This window comes from Berghia stephanieae, chromosome 10, assembly GCF_034508935.2.
Source record: "Berghia stephanieae isolate SIO BIC M18660-M18661 chromosome 10, UCSD_Bste_1.3, whole genome shotgun sequence".
NCBI lineage: Eukaryota > Metazoa > Mollusca > Gastropoda > Nudibranchia > Aeolidiidae > Berghia > Berghia stephanieae.
The window spans coordinates 29,419,248-29,443,049 of NC_088369.1; the positions used below are offsets into that span (position 1 = coordinate 29,419,248).

The following is a 23,802-nucleotide window of genomic DNA, read 5'->3' on the forward strand; positions in this document are numbered from 1 at the left end:
AATGATGAATTCATCTCTTACTTTATGGTGCGAAACTGTTTACATATTTAACAGTGTAAAATCTCTAATTTTATGACAGCGGTTTTAAAGTGTCTTTTTATTGGTTGTGAAGAAGAAATCTTTTTTTTTGATATGGCACCACAATTAAATACAGGCCAAAGTCTTTATTCGGTTAAGAGAAATTGATTTGGAGGTTGACAATAAGTTTTACAACTTTTGATAGAGGGACATCTGAGAAAAACTGGAAAAACATGCGCCATTCATAAAAAATATGACTACTATAGTTCATTCCTTACAGTCAATGTCAATGAGTAGCATTAGAATCAGATCCGTAGTTCCCTTCCATAGTCATAGAATTCATTAATAGAGTTACATCTTAGATCAATGAGACAAAATCCATAATTCCTTTCCATAGTCACAGAGATAATAGTAATAGAGTGAGTGAGTGTAACTGTAACAGTAACTCAGTAACATCTCAGATCAATGAGGCAAAATTCAGAGTCTTAGTTACTAGTCCCATACGATTGACAGTCATATCAGCAACACCAGATCCACGTAATGGGCATAACTATATATTCAGAGTCCACGTTCCATCATATATGAATATGACATGGTGATATCAGACCCACTAACTAGCAACTGTAGTAGAAATAGAAAGGACTGTTCAAGTTCAAGTTGTGAAGTTGACGTGACGAGTAAAGGGTCCCTCTAGACTTCTACAATAAAGTCAATATTTATCAGTTAACCATATAGAAAAAAAAATATAAATATAAAGCCACAGGCCATAATTCATAATAAAATAAGTAACAGTAATTCAAATCAGGATGTCGGAGTCTGATTTTGATCACCATATCTGTGCGACTCGACAGAGCAAGCACGACAATGGGTCCAACTATCGTCTGCAGGAACTACAGCCAGATGCTAATTCTAAACATGTCTTAAATAACTATTACGCAATTATTATTCGTACTTACCACTTTTCAGAGATTCTGGTTCGATAAATTAGCCATAGACGTCTAGTTATTAAAAGGTATTGAAATCAGATTCGTACTTTCGATTTCAAAAAAAGATAACAAACCCAATCACTCAGTTTGTAAGAGGGCATCATAGAAAAATAGTTCATACTTGCCTGTAAAATTGTTGATAGCTCACTCCTTTTTGTATATTTTCATATCATTCAAGACATAAGAAATATTATTTAAAACTTATGGTCGCCAATTTAACCAATTTATTATAAAGTACCGAAATTATAAGGACAGAATCAATTATTGCGCATTCAAGAAAATTGTACCAAGGCAGAAAAGTGGTAGTTTTGCTTGAAATCGTTATCCAACCAATGGCCCCCACGAGCGGGGGCTGAAAATCGAGGGCGAACCTCCTTTCTAAAGTCCTCCTTGCTTAAAAACTAAAAATTTAAGCCTTCACAGTGTGTATTTCAGTATTTCAGTTAGAAATAAAATCATTCACAAAGTGAATTATGTTTTTTTCAAAAATTGAATGGTGACATCTCTATCATTGACTGTATTTTCAACAGGTCATTTGATTGTTCCTGACTTGCTTCGAAGACAGCTCAAACTGGATACAACTGGTTCTGTGTGGTTGCAGACAGGCACCATTGACATCGTCATACCCAAGAAAGTGGTGGTGTACCAATTGGCATCTGTGGTAAGGTTCCATTTTTTTGCAGAAACATTGGCAATGTGAGAAGTAAAATATCTTTGAAAAATGCTGTACACACTGACTGATTATAAAAAATCCTCAAGGGGAATAATTATGCACATGATGTGATCGTGATTTACCTATTAACACTTCCAAATTTGATCATTCTTTTTGGAAACAAGTAAATGAAATATTATCTTAAACCAGAATTTGAAAACATTTTTAAAGAGGATTTTAAGAAGGTAATTGAAAGTATGACCAAAATGCATTTTTGTACTTCAATCATTGATTTCTTGGGTTCTTCGAAAGCGTCTTCACATCTCTTTCATCATCTCCTTAGTACACAAGGGGGGAGGGGGGGTGGGGGGGGGGAGTGGCCCATCATGTGCTCTGCTTTTTTAGTGTACTTAATTAAATTTTTGTTTCTTTTCAGACAACTCTGGATTTTTGCAAACTTGATAAGACCACAATATTTCTGAAAACTTTAAGCTGTCGTCATTCTAGCCTGAAGGAGGCTCATGGATTCTTACATGTGTCGTTAATTTCTTTGCTATGGCTATCACATTTTCTCATCAATTTCTTTGCCTGGCTGGTAACAGCATTGCCTTTATTGAAAAAAAAACAAACAACAAAAAACCCCCCCCAACAAATACCAGTAATAGCTTATTTTGATATCCATACCCTTGTGTCCTTTTCAGTCATTCAGAGTCACCAATGAGATGTTGGAGAAAGCATTTAGGAACCACATCAAACTGATTGCCGATTCTGACCATCCCCTCATTTTGTTCCAGGGTCTATTTATCAAGTACCCTGTCTGGCAAGGTAAAAAAAAAATCATTATATTTTGTGTTGCATTTTTATAATTTGTTTTTTAATGTTTCCTTAAAAAAAATTATTGTTGTTTAATCATGGTTGCGCATCTGTCTCCCTGAAAGTGTCATTTACCAATTCATTGTTTCACATTTGCTTCCCCCACCCCCTTAATTATGCTTGTCAATTTCATCATGGTAATTCCTCCTCTACCTCTACAGAGTGTTAGTGTTTTAATTTTGAAAGAAATAATTCATTCTAAAGAAAATCATGTTTATAAAAGATTATAGTCAAGCTCCAAATCAGCATCTTTGGCTCAGCTGCATGGTGCCCTTGACTTGTCACGAAACTCAAATAATATTGAACTTGGTCATTAAATAGATGGGTGACATTGATACCAAAAAATCTGACTGGCATTGTGTTCTTGTGCAAGGCACTCTACATACATCCCTCTCGACTCGGGTATGAATGAATGTCTGGCAATAGCCTGTGGCATTTATTTTAAGAGTGCTTGTGCATAACAATCAACTTGTACCTTTTGTAATAATTGGAAATTGTTTTCCATGTATTCATGGAAGTTAATAGTTAGTTAATAAATTATGAACTGTTTAGCACATGGAGCTTGGTGAATCATAGAAATGCGTTATAGAATGGTTTGATTATTTTCATGTTATTTAAATTAAATTGGATCAGGGCCTTGAAAGGAGGTTTGAGTATTTAGATTGATATGATTTTATAACAATCCACATTTTGTGAAAATCATAGAAATGTTCTTTTAAAAAAACAAAACAATCCCAACCAGATCTTACTGTTGAAGTTCAGCTGACTTTTTTTGGTGAGAATGACTTGGCCAATCCAAAAGCAGTGAGTATGTTGAGTGAGCAAAATATCGACTCTGTGATGGTCACTGTGGAGCGCAATGTTAAAGTGGACAAGATGGGAGTCGTCAACCCTACACTAGTCTACAGCAAGGCTTCTGACTTTGACACACAACCACCTACTGTCAAACTCAAGTATCTAGGGTAGGGAGATCTGCTCTTTGTGTCTTTAAGTGTTTCTGTGCATATATGTGTGTGTATGTGTGTGTGTGTGGGTTGGGAAGGTTACATCATTTATGTTTTGATATTATTTTGTTTTTTATTTCAGATAAATATAGTTATGCTTTTTTTAATGATTTTCTCTTTTTTAAAAATAGCCATAAGGCCTAGGCAGCTAGAGTTTATTGCAGTTTCTATAGTGTTAAATGGACAATAGGAATTGTTACCTGTTTGATGGTACACTAGTCTATCATAAAGTACTTTCCAACATTGCCGAGTGGACAGAGATATCAGAAAAAAATATAAATTTCACCCGGGATCAATACCTGATTTTTTTTCATAAAAAGTGAGTACTCTGCCAAACAGGCTATTGGTGCTCCTATGATTTTCTCTTTAACTCATTTAGAAACAAATAAAACTATAGGACAGTGCTGGGGTAGAGCGATTAAATTCTTGCTTTGATTCAACTGGCTGTAATGCAATTTCATGTTCTTGTGAAAACATTCATGAACTAACCGATATTGTCAGGGCCTATGCTTTATTCTGTGCAAATGATATGATAAAACCCAACCCCCCCCCCCCCCCCCCCCCCCCCCTTAGAAAATGTTGTGGAATGAACAAGCCATGGATCAATGCACACTTCAAACAGCTTCTAAACATAAAGAAACGAGCATTCATGGGAAAAATGTAGAGAAAAAGAAATTGATTCAAAAAGAAATAGATCAAAAAGTGGCCAAATGCAAAAATGATAACAAAAACAAAATGGAGATAAAAAAAAAAAAAGAGTCGCATGGTATAAAAGCTATACAGAGGGGTATGACAAAGGTTGCCAGACTTACAGTAAGTAGAGCAAAAATTCCAGTGGAAAAAGGTCAAGCAAAAAATAATTTTACTGAAAATCTCAATAAGTTCTATGCCAGATTTGATACACATGATTTTACCAAAGAAATTAAAGATATAGGATAAGGCATTTTGCAGGCATTAGCCCACTTTACTCAGGTTTGAATAAGTACTGGCTATTTGTAGTGACAGATACTTGAAGAATGCCAGAAGAAAAGGGCACTTAACAAATGACTTGTATAAAATGGCAACTGAATTTCATTTGGCCTGATGCAGAACAATGCCTTGTAAAGCGCTTTGAACATGGAATTGAGCTAGATAAAGTGGAAATTTTTTTGCCATCGGGACAAAATAGATGTGATCCTTCGAATATTGATGATGATAAAACATAAAGATTCATTATTTACATTAAAAAATATAATTTTGAAGATGGTAGGTTTGTATTACCCCAAAATATGCAATTGCAATAATTCAACTTAATTTTATATTTTGTTAAATTATTCTGAAATTTCTAAGAATTAAAAAAGAATTTAAAAAAACCTTGCTTACGTCTTTCACTACATCTAAAATATGTAGCTGTTAAGTTATGATAAGGACAAATTTTATTTTCCTATTTCAAGTCTTCCAGACTGATATCTACACATTTAAAGCTGAGAATGAAACCATTATTTCTTTGAAAGATTTGACCAAAAAATATTTATTTATTATTGCAGGGGCACTGAGAAAGTGGCCAAGCAAGGACTTGCATTTCTTCAGGCTTGTGTTGGGTCCAGACCACTCAGTCAGGAAACATTCCGGCCCCGACGAGGCCTTTGTAATGGCTCCCTACTCATTACAGGGCCAAGAGGATGTGGCAAATCATCCTTGGCCAAGGGCCTGTGTCGTAAACTGTCCCAAATCCCTACCATGGCCCACATCAAACTGGTGGACTGCAAGTCTCTCAGAGGTAATTCGGTTTTCTTTCATAATCCATTATAGTAGGTACTTAATCTTTTGTGTTCCAAAGAGCCAAAATGAATCAGGTGAAGCAACCGATCTAGCCATTTCAGTCTAGTAGATTTGGGATTCGACCTGGAAGTAATGGATGACAAGCTAGTTTTTATTCTGGGAAAATGAAACCATGATCTAAAGTCAGAATGAGAATATTAGGGAAATGATAAGATGAAGAGGGGGGAAAAGACATTGAGTCGCCTCTCAATTGATTTCTCATTTAATTTACATATTGTATTTAAAACGAGGGCTTTTCAATTTTTAGGTATTTTAAAACACCATGTATGATGGATGGAATTTTCTAAAGGTGGGAAAATATTGGACCCTGTGGACTGATGGTTTCTTCATCAGTCTACAGCTTTGCTATCTGTATCTCTATCTGTATCTCTCTAAATCATCTTTTCTTTCACCATGACTCTGTCTTTGTTTTAGAATGGTACCAGTTGGTTTTGTTTCACCCCTCACTGGAATCTTTTGCAGAGAAGGTGTGAGATGATATATTTTTTCCCGCTGTACATCATCTCTCGATTATAGACCAAGTTATTGTTAGGTTTTTGATATAATACTTATTTTGTAATCATTTTAGTGTATCCAATATTTTGTAATCATTTTAGTGTATCCCTTTGATTCCCCAGTGTCAGTGTGGACTTTTTAGATGGTTTCAGACTAGTTACAAGGATATCTTGAATTGCTTTTGGGTCTACTTCTGATCCCTAATAAATTAGTCCTCTCTCTTTTGCGTTTTTCTTTGGTGCTTGCTAGCTAGATCTGAACCTTTTGATTATTCCATGATCCACTCGCTTCCTTTTTATTGACACTGAAATTACCTAAAAGTATTGCAAGTCCTGTAAAGCTTCTTCAAACACTTATATGAAAATCAGGGTTAATGAATTAGAGATAACAAATATTGAGGTGTCTAGTTTTACACCAAAAATAATTCTAAATTGAAGAATTGAACTTTAAATATGCTCAAAAGAGTTTTTAGTTTCTTAAGAGAGAAAGAGTTATTGGTAAGTATCAGATACTAAATTGTCAATCACCATTTTTTAATAGTACCTAATAAAAGTTTTAAAACCTTATCAGTGGTGTTTGATAAATAAGTCTTATTTCAACTACCACTTTTCACATTGTTTTAATTACCGTCTTTCAGGAAAAACAGTGGCACATATACAGAAAATTCTAGAGTCTGTGTTTGATGAAGCTGCCTGGAGAGAGCCATCTGTCATTGTGTTTGATAACTTGGATGTCATAGTCCCTGCATCAACAGGACCAGAGGGGGAGATGAATTCAGAAGCTTTGTATGCTGCAAAAAATTCACAAGGTAACTCATCAAAATAGATAAAATTGAGAGTTGTTAAGTAGGAAATAAATAAATAAAAAAAATAAAAATAAAGAGATAAATTCATGCATAAGTAAATAAATCAATAAATAAATATTGATGGCCCGGTTGATCTAACCTCTGAAGTAGCGTCTTTGCAAAAGGCTAACAGATTAACCATGCTCAATGCACTTCACAATGTTTGATTTATTCCCCCAGCAGGCCATATTGTACCACTTTTCTATTTCATACATTTCGAGTCACCTGTCAAGTGCCTTTTTTACAATGTCTATTATTACCTGAAGCCAGATATTCATTCACACCTGCATTGAGTGAGCTAAAATTATATCAATCAGACCATAAACATTTAAGATTACACATAGTTTTGTTATATCCGGCTGGAGATGTGAGTATTTTACTTTAATGCATAACACCAATTATTTTTATTATTATCATCATTTTCTTTTTTAAAGAAGCAAAAAAAAAAGTGTTTTATTGTAGTCTCATTTTTTGTCTCTCCTTTTGTAGTCCTCCAAGGCCTGATAAAATATGAGATGGAAAATAACAGTCGTCTGGCTGTCATTGCTACAGCTTCCTCCAAGAACAGTCTTCACCCAACTCTTGTGTCTTACAGCGGTGTCCACTACTTCCAGGTTACTCTCAATATAGGGTCACCAGACAAGGTAAGCTGCTTTTTCTATGACTTGGAGATTAGAAATAAGCCCAAGTGAAAAGTCCCCAAAAATGCTTTAAGATAGACTGGTGTAACAAGCAATTATTTTTTGTTTCTTTAACAGAACAGAACGAGGAATAAACCATCTTCATGGTCCTTCTGGTTCTGAAAGACCACTTTTTATATCAATTTGTACTATTAGTATTAGGGTAGAGGTGGGTAATTTTGGGACTGGATAAATTTGCCACAACTCTCCTCTTCCAAGAAACAAATAAGTAAATTATCTATCTTTTCATCCTGCAGCTTTGGAATGGTCTATGGTTGAATAACAAAACGTGATTATATGGTATTACCACAGTTTGTAGGAAGCAAGTGAAAATTTAAAACAATTATGGCATGACAAAGTGACTAGACGTAAGCAAGGGGTTGTGACATCTTTGATTTTTCACTTGTAACGGCAATCCCACTCTAAAGTTCCCTGTTTTGCATATTTGACAGTAGAGGCCTGTTTACAAAATCTGTGCTGTATAAATTTTGTTGTCATCCATATCATTTTATTTTTGTTGTAAAGTCAATTCTTATCAGAATTTTGGAAATGTTTCAAATGAACTACTTATTAGGTAAATTTGCCAGTGCTTTTGTTTTCAAATTTTCACTCCTTGATGTTGGAATTCCCGAACAGTGTTTGATCATCCTCATCCCTTCAAACTTTAAACAAATAACCTAAAATCCTCTTGTTCCCAGTTTGGGATTTGTTTGTTCATGTATTTGTTGATTTCAATTAATATCTACATGTCAATGTAAAGTGCTTTGTGCTTTGTAAATGGGGTATAACTCTATGATAAGTGCTATTTATTATTATCATACAAGAATTATTAAAAACGACCATTTATGTGTGATATAAGCTGTAAGCAAGGAATGAAACCTAAATAAGTTTTAAAAAGGTAATATGAATAAATAAGGCAAGTATCTTCTTCTTCTTCTTCATTCCTCTGATGGGCATCTATGGCTGCAGTCCGATATCTGCTATGAAGTCTGTGGTCCGCTTTAGGTCCTCAGCCTCACCATAGAGCTTTGTGTTGAGTGTTGTAGGGTTGACCCAGTGGTTCGAACGTTGCACGTTGTATAGTGGGCAATCCATAAGCACATGTAAAGTGGTTTCATGGTCGGTTCCACATGGGCAATAAGGGGCAAGTATGAAAATTCAGAAATCACTGGATTCAAGCGAGGGTGGGAACCAGGCTGTAATCTCATAACTTGGGTCTTATATGACCTGAGTACTTCATATAAATTCACAATTTAATAAAAAAAAAAAAAAAAGATATAAATCTACAGTAACACTTCACAAAAATGTCATTATTTGACCTCGTGAACCAATTGTCATTAGTCTGCATTGCGCAATGGGCAAGTTGGCAGCTCACAGTAGACCTAAAATGAGTCAATGAAATCTGTGATAAAAATACCTGCCTCCTTTTTGGTACTGACCCTGCCCACCTACAAAAGTATGTATCATGCAAGTCGCTTAATTGGAACAGCACTTTTACACAGAAATCATTCCAATTAAGCAGCATCCCAATTCACTGATATGGCATGACAGTATTTGCTTTATTGTTCCATGAAATATCTTTTTTTCTTCGTTCAAACTGTTATGTCAACTTCTTGTTCAATCTTTTTTACGCTTTCTAGCTTTGGGCATGTAATTATGTCTTCACGTTCAAAAAAAGGTGGTAACTCATAGATGATAGATTACTAATTCATGAGCAAGATGACTGGTTGGATGAGGCATTGTACTTTTACCTTGGTGGAATAGGTTTGAGTCCCGCTGTCAGCATTTCGTTTTTTTCTTAAGTAAGAAATTTTATACCCGATGCTCACAATGCTGATGCCTGAGCTTTCTCTTTCTGTTTTTGAAATAAACATCAAAGAAAAATTATCCATGAGGATGAGTGAGGTGAATTTCAATGTTATTTATCCTTTACTGGTGTAGTCGATCGGAAATCTGAGAGAATAGTTTACCAATTATTTTTTTTCTTTCTGCTGGCCTCCTTAGTTACAATGCTGTTGTTCTCTAAAAAATCACATTAAAAAAATTTGGGCTAAAAATCTCGCCCTTCAAATATTGATCGATATTAAAATGTTAATAATGTGGTTTTTTTTAGAGTACAGCAGCTTGGGAATCAGGCTTTCATTTTCTTTCTATAAAATTGACTTTGAATCCAATCTTAATTCTTCCAATAGGAAGGGAGAGAAAAGATCCTGACTTGTATTTTACAACAGCACAGTAGTGTTTCCATTGAAACTCTCAAGACAGTTGACCTTCGACCTCTGGCCTCCAAGACAGAAGGCTATGTAGCTCGAGATTTAGAGATGTTGATCAACAGGGCTGTTCACAACAGACTTATATGTGACAGGGACGGTAAGGATTACTGACCATGCCCAACTGCAGTCCCTGTTTTCTTCTAAAATTTTGTTTAAAAAGTTGAATGTGATTGATTTTGATTTCCCACCTGATTTTAAACTAGTCTTCACTCAGTCCCCAAGTATAATAGAGAATCACTCTCTTTCTTGTTACTCTTAAAAACTCGAGAGAGCACATTACTTCTACTCTACATTACCTTCATGGCTCCCTGTTCACTACAGAATAGAGTACAAAATTCTTTTATACGCCTTTAAATGTTTTACTAATGTAGGCCCTTCTTACTTACAAGACCTTATTGAAGTCTATACACCTAGCGATGTCTTAAGATCATCAGAATCGCTTGGAAATAAAGAAATAAACTGCATTAATAATTTTCACCAAAAACTTTTAACTGCACATCTCCACGTCTGTGGAACTCTCAGTTTTCGAACAAAATCTGCTCCTAGTGTTCTAACATTTAAGAAGCACCTTAAGACTGAATTATTGTACAGGGCTTTTTATTATTGATTTTGAAATATATATTTTTTTAAATTTTAATTTTTAAAAAAAATTATTTATTTTTAACATACATATGTTTGGGCCTGTGTGTGTGGGTGGCTGGCTGTGCATTTGAGTCAATTGTAAAGCACTGCAGAGCACTTTTAAATGGATGCGCTATAGATATTTATTATTATTATTATTATTATTATTATTATTATTATTATTATTATTATTATTATTATTATTATTATTTGTGATGATAAAAGTGTTTTTTGAAAAAAAATTTACTTGAAGCGTGTTTTTTTTAGTCCTTCCAATGACGGGCAGGAAGCTGAATCATCATCATTATCATCATCATTGACATCATCATCATCATCATCATCATCATCATCATTATCATCATCATTGACATCATCATCATCATCATCATCATCATCATCATCATCATCATTTACTTTGTCATCCAGCTCATTTAGGTAAGATCACTCTGACCCAGGAGGACTTTGAGCAGGCTCAGGACAACTTCAAGCCAGTGTCCATCCGAGGGGTGACCCTTCACAAAGCAGGAGACCTTGGTTGGTCTGACGTAGGTGGATTGGAAGATGTCAAAAAGGCTTTAGAGGAGACACTAAGGTGGCCGGCAAAGGTACAATTCTTTTTACATTCTAATCTTCATGATTTTGCATATTACAGACCTGCCACATAGATGTAATATATTGGTTACTTTGGAGACACAATTGGTCAAATGGGCCAAATTTAGATATTTTTCTTTAGTCTAAGATTTTTTTTTTAATCAAAGAACACAAACATGTTCCCTTTTGTAACGTGTTTTTAGTTAACATTAAAATTTTAGAGGAAAACTGAAAATATTAAAATATTATTGTTTTTGTTCGAAATAGGTAATATGACCAAATTTACCACACTGGAACAATTCTGAAGTATTTTAAAATGTTGATTTGTAGTGAAAAGGATAGAAATCATGCACAATTTCAATCAGGATGTAGGTTAAGATATTGTCTTTCGATTCATGTGCCGATTGCAATGACATCATTAATTCTTAAATCAAAACCTCAAAGTAAGCCATAATACTTTTTCACTTTAATCATCGACCAAACAATGCCTGGCAACTTCCAATATTCTCAGCTAACGATTACAATGTCATGATGAAGACAATTTTATGAAACAGATCAACCAATTTGGATCTGTCAGTATCATAGTATGGGAAGAAATTTCTGAGCAATTCAAAACAGAACTTGTCATTATTTACCTCACCATGGCAGTTCATCATTACTGTGGTGAAATCATTCAACCTCACATAATTTCATTTTTTCAACAACAAAGGGATATGCAAAACTTTCAATACAACAATGCGAGACTACACACTGCAGTCATTTATCATCAGTTACTGGAATGATAATGATTTATCAGTCTTTCTTTGCCTACTTTAAGTCCAGACCTTAATTTAATTGAAGATGTAAATAACATGTAAATAATGTTAATGAATTGCGTATAGCTCTTATGAAATGCTGGTTGAATTACCCCAGAAGCAAATGAAGTGTGTGATAAGATCAATGAGCAGACTGTGTCAGCCTGTTCTCAAAGCTGAAAGAGGTCACACCCGATATTGATGGATTTCATATAGAGCAAAGTTTGAAAAAATTCATTTATTGTTATCTATGTTGATATAAATCATAAACAAAATAATCTCCCTGATTTTAATGTAGAACATCAATCTATTCCCCTATTTCATTTTATTGTTTAGATTTTAGTCATGGCAACCCCATTTTCAGACCCATGTTTCTTCCTTCAAAATTGCCTATTGGTAATATTGATGTTTTAGTTTTCACTTGTTATTTTCAATTGCTAAATTTTGGATTGAAAATGGTAGCATTGCTTTAAGAATTTACAATTTTAAAGCCAGATATTTGAATTTCATTCTCATTATGAATTTTGAAATTATGTTCGCTCGTTGAATTGTTAAAATTTGTATTTATCTTTTATGCAATACTAATTTTTACTCAATATATTTTAAAATAATATCTTTGTTCTAATTTTCTTAACATCCTCAGTATCCTCGCCTGTTCAGTTCTTGCCCTCTAAGACTGAGATCAGGCATCTTGTTGTATGGGGCTCCTGGGACTGGCAAGACACTGCTGGCTGGTGTAGTAGCCAAGGAATGTGGACTCAACTTTATTAGTATCAAGGTGGGATAAAAAAAATATTGATAATCAATTAACTTATTATTTATTTGATTGCAAACCTATGAAATGTAGGAAAAGTTTGCTGTTTGGAATATGTAAAACAGGTACAAGATAAAACATACCACAATAAAATTTTGACCAAAAGTGCTTATCACAGATTGGATATTTGACATTGTCACCACTGTTGTCCAAGCACACACTCTGAGAATCACTTTTCCAGCTCCCCAAAGCTGTCTTTGTTGCCAGAAAAAATTCTTCTTTCTGTTTCGAAACTTTATCTTCAAAGATGTTCCTTTATTTTAGGTAAAATAATGAGCTGGTGCCAGATTAGGAAGACAGCAAGGATGGCCCCGTGTTTCTCAGCTGTATTAGGTAGAGAGATTGAATATCCGTTCTTGTTTTGCATTCACTAAAAATGTTATCATAATGGGGATAAAATTCTTGTGAGTTCATGTGAACAGTGCTACATGTATGCAGGACTGTGAAACTGTTGTCCATGTAAATATCTTATAAAACATGTTCAATTTCTCACATATGGATGTATATCTGGGCATTTTACAGAGAATAGAAATGAATGTTTGAGAGACCTTGTCAAAAATGTAATAATTGTTCCCTATCAAAATGTGCAAACTGGTTTGTAACGACAAAACGCATTCTCAACTAACTCTTTTACTTTTTAATCTTGGCTTAAACTGAATTTTCTTTGACCTTTGAAAGTTATTATACTTAAAATTGAACATACCTGCTTATGTTTTGTACTTTGTATCCTACAATTAACTCTTACTTGAATCTCACTCTTTTTTTTTTATCTTTGAAGAAAAGAAATACACATTCTTTAATCCCAATTCGGCAGCTCGATGTGGGAATTATAAAACATGAGCAGGCCATGATATTTTAAAACCAATTTGATGTTTGCTTTCTTAAAAAAATGAGTCTTAACTCTATTATTTTTAATCAGGGTCCTGAACTTTTAAGCAAATACATTGGAGCTAGTGAACAAGCAGTCCGAGACCTCTTTATCAGGTAATTTCTTTTGACAAAAAATAAGGTTCTAAAATTTAAAAAAGACACCCATTCAATAGGGCTTTCCCCAATGAGTCGATGCAGTTTATTAATGTTGTTTTTTCTCACAAATTATGGATGAACAAAGTATATAGTCTCGTCCTACATATTAAGTGTTGCTATTGTCCAGGGAATCCTTGTAAAGAGCTTTGAGCACGTTTAATGGATATTGCACTATATGAAAGCTCCATTTAAAAAAAAAAAATATCTGAAGATAGATAATTCCTAAATTGTGACTATTCTGTAGATATGTGTAATGTTAATATTTTTTTAGTTGTTTCATTTTTAGTTGTACATTTAATAGATTTGTATGCATTTTACCAAATTTTGTCATTGTAACTTGTTTTATATTTTGTCTCTCAAGAAATAAGCTTCGCATAGGTATAAAAGTAAACCCACAATTGAAAAATACCAACTTAATATTGTCTCAATCCAGAGGGTCAGAAATATTGATATTTTTGCAACCTCCATCTACAAAAATTATGTGCATCTCCACCAAAAATAAAAATGAAAATAAATAAAGTTGTTAACTTAAAGAAAATTGAAAATTCCAATTAAGCTATAACATTTATTCGGTCAACTTCCTAGAATTTCAAGTGTCATGAGTCATTGCTTTATACTCCGGGAGATTGTTTTTTGTCTTTGTCTGACCCTCATATCAGACTGTGGATGAAGATCAATGATTTTAAGCGGATTGAAGGCAATTAAATGGTAATTGAAATCACTCACCCTTGGTCCTTGAATCCCTTTCCTACCTTTGTATTTTAACTTTTGATTTGAGGAGTTGTGATGGCTTTGGTTATATGTAGTCCTATGAAAGAGACATATAAATAGAGGTGCTGCCCTTTATATACTTTCAAATATGTTGAAAAGAAATAGTAAACTAAAATTAAGCTAAATGACTATGCAAAAAAAAAGTATTGTTCAGGAAGAAGATGGCTTCATAGTTATAGCACTTGTAATTGATCATGATCATTTCCAATTTGATAGGATCCCAAAAGGAGAGAAATTATGATGATTATGACAGTTTAAAAATGTATCTATTTAAATTGTACTATGGCATAACTATACCCTCTTACCCTCCAGAGCAACAAGTGCTAAACCATGCATCTTATTCTTTGATGAATTTGATTCCATCGCCCCAAAGTAAGTCACAAGATTTTCACTTATTTCATGTTGAATAGCATAAGATAAAGTGGACAGAAAGAGAAATATCAAGAAAGAGGATGAGAGAGGAAGGAAAAGAAACTCGCACACACACACACACACACACACACACACACACAAGTGCACACACACATACACGCACAAGAGAGAGAGAGAGAGAGAGAGAGAGAGAGAGAGAGAGAGAGAGAGAGGGGGGGCGCTTGTGCATTTAAGAGGGCAGGAGGGAAAAAAAGAGTAAATATTGAAGCCTTTATAAATTGTGCGTGTGTGTTTATTGTGTTTGAATGTGTGAACGCAGGAGAGAGAGAGAGAGAGAGCGATTGAGGTAGATATAAAGAAAGGGGAGGAGGTTAGGCAAAGCAAAGAATTGGTAGGGATAGTTATAGAAAGACATTTGTTTCATAAGAAGTGAAAGTCAATCAATTGGAAACATATTGACCAATGAGATTGGTCAACTGTCAGCTATTTAATTCTCCTCCCCTGTTTCTTAGCCTTCGCACACTTGTAGATTATTTTAACCCCCTCCCCCTCCATAATTTGATGAAAACACGATAAAACAAACATCTCTCTCTCTCTCTCTCTCTCTCTCTCTCTCTCTCTCTCTCTCTCTCTCTCTCTCTCTCTCTCTCTCTCTCTCTCTCTTTTTCTCTCTCTCTCTCTCTCTCTCTCTCTTTCTCTCTATCTGTCTATCTCTATCTTTCTCTCTATCTCTCTCTCTCTTTCTCTCTCTCTCTCTCATTTTAATAAATCTATCTATCTACCTATCTATCTATCTATCTATCTATCTATCTATCTATCTATCTATCTATCTATCTATCTATCTATCTATCTATCTATCCATCCATCCATCCATCCATCCATCCATCCATCCATCCATCCATCCATTCATCCATCTATCTGTCTATCTATTTATCTATCTCTGTCCCTCTGTCAGTTTATCTATCCATACATTTATCTTTTTCATTTTTTGTTAATACCATGTATTTCAAGTGGCAGGTCATTAATTTTTGAAGACTTTGTTTACATTAAAGATGATATTCTGATCTAGTTTTAAATAATATAATAACATTTTGAGATTCTTTTTCTTTTCTTGTGTGTTTCTTGACTTTTCTACAAAGCCTACACAGTTCATTTAAATGTTTATCATGAATTTCTTGAGTGTGCTTCATGACTAGATGAACTTTAAAAAATCCTCATAAATTCAATTTTATTATGCTCAGAGGGAATTTTAGCAACTTATAGTCCAATTATAAATGATTCTCTTTGTTGAAGATTAAAAGTTGTTCTATGCTATTGATTGAAGAATTCAATTTTTTTATTGGAAAATTAGTGCATTGTAAAATGCAGGAAAACGTTTTTTTAGGATTGAAATATCACTATCATTATAAAAAGCACTGGCATCAAATACTTATGGATCAAAACAAGAAATTTTGATGAATATCACAAACTAAAGCAATTTGGGTTTAAGCTCATTGCGATGCCATAACAAAGAAATAAAAGTGAGCATAAATTGACTGGTATCACCCTAGACTAAGTTACCGCTCAGGCAATATTTTCGTTTCTGTGTAGAACATGTCTTAACAGCGGTCACGCTTCATCAGTGAAGGCTTTCCACCTATCCTGCACGTAAATGTTGTGTAAATGTTGCGGCAAAGAACCTGAAACTGTAGAGCATCTGGTTGAACATTGTATTATGATGTGGCTGATGGACGGGTTAGCAACTATACAAGAATGCAGTAATGATTTAGCCCCTTGGATTGACTGTCATAAAATTGTAGTGTGATACCATCAGAAGCTGCTGCCATCTTAGCTCCAATTACTCATGGTGAGAAAAGGTGGATTGAAAGAAGGTGTAGTTTTAAATGTTTTTTTTTTCTTACTTCACAGACGGGGCCATGACAGCACTGGAGTGACAGACAGAGTGGTCAATCAATTTCTGACTCAACTTGATGGGGTTGAGGGACTGGAAGGTAAAGGTTTTTGTCTAATTGCACTTATTTGCATGCAATGATGGGCTTGATTTAACATTGTTATAATGGACTATTGTGATTTGGTTTGAGATTATTTCCACAGTAACAATGAGCCCATAACAATTTGACTTATCAAACCTACGTCAAATTTTGTAAATTGAAGTTTTATTATTCTTTCTTTCTTGTTATTTTGTTGTTGTTGTTGTTGTTATTGTTGTTGTTGTTGTTGTTGTTGTTGTTATTGTTGTTATCTTTGTTTTTGTTATCGTTGAATTGTTATTGCAATTTTGGATGAAAGAAAAAAATATTGAATGGAAATGACACAACTTTGATAAAAGTATATACAAATAATTTGATTTTAAAATGTTGACTCTATGTTTATGCAAATTAACACACAGAGTTCGTTTTGTTTTCTTTTCTAAAACACACATGCAACTCAAACACACATACAACTCAAACAAACATGCAACTCAAACACACATGCAATAGAACAAATTTAAACTGTGTGATGATTTAATAACTCTTTCTCACAACTGTCATATAAATGTTGTGTCTAAAAATCTCAACAATATAGGCAAAAAAGAATATAACAGCTTCAAAAAAGAACAAAATGCCAATAATAAACCAGTTGACGACAGAGAAATATTCAGAACTTTGTAATACATATGTTTTAGTAATGTATTTGTTTTCATTGTTTTTTGTTGTTGACTGAAGAAGGGTTTTGAGCCCGAAATGTTCCGTGTTTGGTATTTTGTTCTTTTTTTGAAGCTTAATTATTAATTTTTGTTTATTACTTTTTACAGTCCACAGTTTATAGCAGCTTAGTATTACTTAAAAAATATAGGCAAGTATGTCAATACCTATCATAAATCTCCCATTCAAAAGGAATTAAAGCAAGCTGCTTCATAGCAATAGTTCAATCTATAATGGAAAACGCCAGCACAATTTGGGACCCAGCCACAACATCAAACATAACATAAATTGAAATGGTACTACGAAGAGCAGAGCAGCTCGATCAATGCTCTACAATTTCAATCAAGTAGTCAGACATGTAAATCCTCCAACTGTGATTGGAATTACCGACTCACCAGTATTGGTCAACAACTGTTCCACCAACCATCTTCAGTTCCTTGAAAAGTAAAACAAAAATTGAAAAGTTCTAAAGAAAAAATATAAGTGGAATGTTCTGCTCTGACTTGGCTATTTATAGTATGGTGACTGGCCTCCTCCCATGTCCAGTCTCCCACTCCCCTCCATCGTCAATATATGCCAACTCCACTGTTCACACAAGTCGAACCAGCAGGCAGCCATTTTTGGCCTTCTACAAAAGCTTGACTCGCTATTTTTCCACAACCATGGAATACTTGATATTAGTTATATTGTGATGAATAAAACTGAAATTGTATGAAGTCAAAGTTACCAGAAAAGGACTTTTGTTTACATTTTAATTGTCAACTTTTGATTTTGAATTCACCACTGACAGTTAAAAAAAATCTTAATCTGGTTTGCCTCATTTTCAAAGTACCAAATTTTGTTGATCACTACTGTTTTTAAGAGTGATATTTAAAGCAAATTTGAGTTTGAAAGAAGTTCTTACTATTCTGTTTTCAAGCATTTACAGGTAGGTGTAGTGTGACTAACACATACCTGCCGAATCTTACGAATTTTTCGTAATTTTACAAATTTTAGACAAATTACATGACCACTTACGAAAATACGAAATTTTATGGAAAAATACGAATTTTTAATTCTCAGTAATACTTTAATAATAATAGTAATAATAATAATAATAATAATAATAATAATAATAATAATACTAATAATAATAATAATAATAATAATAATAATAATAATAATAATAATAATAATAATAATAATGATAATAATAATAATAATAATAATAATAATAATAATAATAATAATACTAATAATAACTACAATCATAATAATGATGAATATGATAATGGTGATGATGATGATGATGATGATGATGATGATGATGATGATGATGATGATGATGATGATGATGATACTAATAATAATAATAAAGCATTTCTACAGAGCATAAGCATGACAATGTAATGTTGAAGTGATCATCAATGTCAAATTGTGGTTGTTCGTACACAATTTCAGAAATTACTAATTTCCTTGTCAAATTACAAAAAATTAACATAAAAATTACTAAATTTTAAGTTTTCAATTTGGCAGGTTTGCTGACTTGATGAAATCTCCCTACTAGCCGACACTTGAACAAAGAAGGAAACAAGCTAAAAGTCACATTTCTTTTTAAGATGTTGACTCAATGTTTATTCGAATTAACGTACATAGAGGTCTTTTTTCTTTTCTCAAACACACGTGCAATAGAACCAATTTTTATGTTGTGATGGTTTTAACAACTCTCTCTCAGAACTGTCATATAAATATTGTATCTAAATTTTTAAAAATATATGTGAGTAAATCAAGACCTATCATAAGTGTGGATAAACCAAAGTACAGAATAAAGCCTGCTCCAACTTTGGCAATAACTAGGGGACATAATTTTAAATTTTAGATCCAACTATCAAACTTCAATTGTCACGCACAGTGGCTTTTCCCAACTCCAATTTGATCATGGAATGTTGTCACAAGTAGGTGGGGTTTCCTGACCTCCCATTATGGGCAGAGAGGCACTAACTGTGTCTTCTATCCCCCTATAATATCTGCTTTCCAACATGTTTTCTGTCTTTGTCTTGGAGTGAAATTACTCGGTTTTGTCCTGGCCCTGGCCGGATACACTGACGGGAGGGAAACAGTCAAATGTGTAGTTAGAGTTTTAGGAGATTATATTTTTTGTCTTGTAAATCATCCCTCTGTTATGCACTGTATTATTTTTTGTTTTACATATGCATATATGATTTTTAAACATTGTGTGTCCCTCTTAGTGGGGACCTGTGCTTGTGTCAGGATGAAACATCTAGGTGACATCAAACTAAGTACACTGATGGTGTACTCTTGGAATGTACATCTGTTTCCTATTTGAACTAATTCCCCCTTGTCTTACTTTTTCTTAGGAGCTTGATTTGTAATTCTAGAACTTTTTACTTTCCCATTTCCTTCTTAATGTGTCATACGCGCTGTAAAATCCTTAAAAACAAAACAAGTTATTACAAAGTGCAATAGAAGTGAATGATGTTGAACGTTTTATAGACCTGATATAATGGCATTGAAATTGTGGGAAATTGTGAAAATGTGTTGAATGAGTTAATATTAAATCTGGGATGACTACACCAAAGTTGACTTGCAGTTCAAAGGAAGAAGATGAAGAATAAAAAATGGGACCTTAAATCTCATTTGTATATTGTATGTAATATTCCTGTTATAATCAATAGGTGTGTACGTTTTGGCAGCCACTAGCCGTCCAGACCTAATAGACCCTGCCCTCCTACGGCCTGGGAGATTGGACAAGTCTCTGCAATGTCCTGTTCCAAATGAGGTAAAGCTGTCTGGCTTATGTTTATGAGCACTTTTAAGGATTTTGTCGAATAAATAAGGATTGAGAGAGTGGGGACGGGGGCGGGGGGGGGGGGGGGGGGGGGGGGGGGGGGGGGGGGGGGGGGGGGGGGGGGGGGGGGGGGGGGGGGGGGGGGGGGGGGGGGGGGGGGGGGGGGGGGGGGGGTAGTAGTATTAATAATAATGGATAAAATAAGTAATAATAATAGTATAATAATAATAGTAATATAATATAATAATGATAATAATAATAATAATATAATAATAATAATAATAATAATAATAATAATATTATTATTATTATTTTGGTAGTAGTAGTAGTAGTAGTAGTAGTAGTAGTTTTTTAGAAGTTTTTTTTTGTATTTTTAAACTTGTATATATATACATATTTTTCATTGACAGGAGGAGAGATATTACATTCTGGAAGCTCTCACGAGGAAAATGTGCCTTGGATTGGATGTGGAGTTCAAGGAGATTGCTTCCATGTGCCATTTCTTTACAGGGGCTGACCTCAAGGCACTCCTTTACAATGCCCAGCTTAAAGCTATTCATGAAAATGCCAGAATGGAACCTATCTTAGATGAAACGATTGTCAGAATCAAAGGGGATGATGATCATTGTCCAGCTGTCAAGCAGGCAACCCAATTATTTAGTGAAGATTTTCATAATAAGTTGTCAATTGCTAGAGAAAAGTCCTTGTCTGAGAAAAACTCTCCGACAAAAGCTTCAGATTTTGCTTATAATAGAAAAGCCAGTGGAACGTCAGAAGATTCTACAGCATCAAGTGAAGTTACTACAGAAAATAAATTTGCAGCAGCGATATCAAAAGAAGCAAAGGAGAAATTGCTGCAAGGAATAAATAATTTGTTGGCATCAGACACTGATCAAGACCAGGAAGAGGCTGGTGATATTTCCAGGAAGATATTGGATGAAAACACATTGATGCCTGAGGTGAATAGAAGCATTCTTACTCGTGCCCCAATACACTCAGTTGGTTTTGATGTTGATGGATTCTTTCCAAATAGTGGAGTTTACAATGATAATGAAGATGATGATGGATTTGATTACAAAGATGGTGCATTGTCGCCTATTTCTCAACAAAGTAAATCCTCGTCTGATCGATCTTCATCTTGGGTTCCAATAACATCATCTCCAATTCATCAATCCAATGGAAAAGGAGGGGGAGACGGTTTAGAGGCTACTTCTCCCATCTTACCTGAAATCTTTGAAGGGGGAAAGAGAGAAGATCATGACATGCATGAAATAATTTGGGAAGAAAATATTGAAACCAAAATATCTGTGCCATCTTTTAAATTTCATGTTGAAAACGGAGGTGATAATGATGAAGATGAAGGTGATGATGAAGATGAAGTATGTGAAGAAACAGTGATAATCAAAGCCAGCCGGGGTTCTAAGAAAATGGAGGATAGAAAAATGAAAGTTAGTTCTTCCATGAACCTTCCAGACCCGTCTTTGACTTACCCTCCACACAGTCAGAGGAAGAGGAGCTATGAAAGGACTCAGAGTCACCCAGCTCAAACTCTAGATGTTGTTGATGGTCGAAATAAATCTAAGGCTGGTATAGAGAAACCAGTGACAGTTTTCACATCTCTGGAGCATGGTCTAGCTACACTGTCACCTGAAGATGAGGCCAGGTACCTTGCTATGGTAAGTAGGACAATTTTGACAATTATTAATGAAAGATTTGAGCAGATACTGATGTTAAAATGTAAAATGTAATGCAGTGTCCAGTTAATCAGGTTAAACATACAAGAAATTATTTTTTTTGATAAATTTTTCTTGGCTGGGAATCAAACCTTATACTTATACACTCTTGATAGTTGTGCTATTAACAACACTACCCAATCATTGAACAACTAGTTTTTCTAATAAAGTTTGAAAACACATTTATGGTTTCTAAAAAGAATTAAAAACAAACCAAAAAAAAAAACCCCACATCATCAATAATAATAATAATAATAATAATAATAATAATAATAATAATAATAATAATAATAATAATAATAATAATAATAATAATAGTAATAATAATAATAATAATAATAATAATAATAATAATAATAATAATAATAATAATAATAATAATGAAGAAGAAGAAGAAGAAGAAGAAGAAGAAGAAGAAGAAGAAGAAGAAGAAGAAGAAGAAGAAGAAGAAGAAGAAGAAGAAGAAGAAGAAGAAGAAGAAGAAGAAAAAGAACAGACTCTTATAGAGTGCATTGTATCCTCAATCATGAGGCTCTTGGCGTTTTACATCAACACAAAACAATATAGAAGGTACATGACATCAAAAAAGAAATGATTTCAACACAGACAATGATTTGGATTCCCAGATGCTCTGTGGAATGGTGTTCCATACAGACAGACCAAAATGAGAGAAGGACCTTGTTCCTGCCTTTGTACAAATGCGTGGGATAGCAAACGGTGTCATTGGAGGAACGCAAAGTCTGGTGGTCATTTCTTTATGAGTTCTGTGAGATAGGGAGGGGCACTGTTTTCCAGACAACGATAAACTAGGACACATGCTTTGAATTTGACCCTTTTCTCAACAGGCCGCCAATGTAATCTTCGAAAGAGAAGTGTAGCAGAGTCAAACCTCAGCCTTTGAAAGACCAATCTGGCAGCATTATTTTGGACCATCTACAGCTCATATAGAGAGAATTGTGTATGGCTCAGATACTGGAGATTAACTAAAGGGTTGTTAAGAAGAGACAATTGAGTATGGGTCAGATATCTGGAGACTAACCAAAGAGTTATCAAGAAGAGACAATTGTGTATGGGTCAGAGATCTGAAGTCTAACCAAAGAGTTGTCAATAAGAAAATTGCTTATGGCTCAGAGACCCGTAAACTAACCAGAGAGTTGTCAAGAAGAGACAGTTATGTATGGCTCAGAGACCCAGAAACTAACCAAAGGGTTGTCAAGAAGAGACAATCTTTTGCAGCAGGCTTAAGTTGGAGTTCAAGCAAAATATATTCTTATTGCCCGAAAGCCTGACAGTTTCTATTTTGATTGAAGATCTCCAGCGCATGATGAATCTAAAAGGGGATATGAAGTGGGAGGGGAGGAGAGAGAGAGAGAGAGAGAGAGAGAGAGAGAGAGAGAGAGAGAGAGAGAGAGAGAGAGAGAGAGAGAGAGAGAAGGGGGAATGAATGGGACATATGCCGAGCCTCTGTACTATTCATTGTTACGTCCCCTTGATGAGAAAATTAATTTTGAGTGAAATAATTTAAAACTAACATGGCAAAAGAAATCACTAGATTGTGCAAAATAAGAGATGGGAAATTATTATTGCGAATCTCGGTTTACAAAGGGATATTTAAAAAAAAAGAGATTTTGTTTTTCTTTACTCTCTGTTCACCACTCACTTCAAAAAACCCTTATACTAATAACACTATTTCTTTATCAGAAATTCTTACCCAACCGCTTCCACCCCCCAAAAGAAAAAATACAACAAAGGACAAAACAAAAAACAAAACAAAAACAGAACAAAACAAAAACAACCCCCCCCCCCCCCCCAAAAAAAAAAAAAAAACCCCAAAAAAACAAACAAACAAACCAAAAAAAAAAACGAAACAAAAAAAAACAAACAAAAAACGTGAACTCAAAATATCATTTACGTCTATAATGACTAAGATTTGTTGGATAAAAGTCTAAAACTGTTCAAGTG

The 23,802-nt window shown here is 34.3% G+C and overlaps 1 protein-coding gene across 1 annotated transcript in view; it reads left to right on the plus strand.

Moving 5' to 3' along the window:
- The window catches only part of LOC144980630 (peroxisomal ATPase PEX1-like), a 57,635-nt gene that overhangs the window by 28,046 nt on the left and 5,787 nt on the right, over positions 1-23,802 (plus strand). Inside the window, exons 9-22 of the mRNA XM_078928310.1 lie at positions 1,535-1,665; positions 2,358-2,481; positions 3,272-3,491; positions 5,060-5,292; positions 6,487-6,657; positions 7,183-7,337; positions 9,566-9,743; positions 10,694-10,872; positions 12,296-12,430; positions 13,386-13,450; positions 14,576-14,635; positions 16,544-16,626; positions 19,995-20,098; positions 20,518-21,783. Coding sequence (XP_078784436.1) covers positions 1,535-1,665; positions 2,358-2,481; positions 3,272-3,491; positions 5,060-5,292; positions 6,487-6,657; positions 7,183-7,337; positions 9,566-9,743; positions 10,694-10,872; positions 12,296-12,430; positions 13,386-13,450; positions 14,576-14,635; positions 16,544-16,626; positions 19,995-20,098; positions 20,518-21,783 — 3,104 coding nt within the window. The remainder of the gene's footprint in view (positions 1-1,534; positions 1,666-2,357; positions 2,482-3,271; positions 3,492-5,059; positions 5,293-6,486; positions 6,658-7,182; positions 7,338-9,565; positions 9,744-10,693; positions 10,873-12,295; positions 12,431-13,385; positions 13,451-14,575; positions 14,636-16,543; positions 16,627-19,994; positions 20,099-20,517; positions 21,784-23,802) is intronic.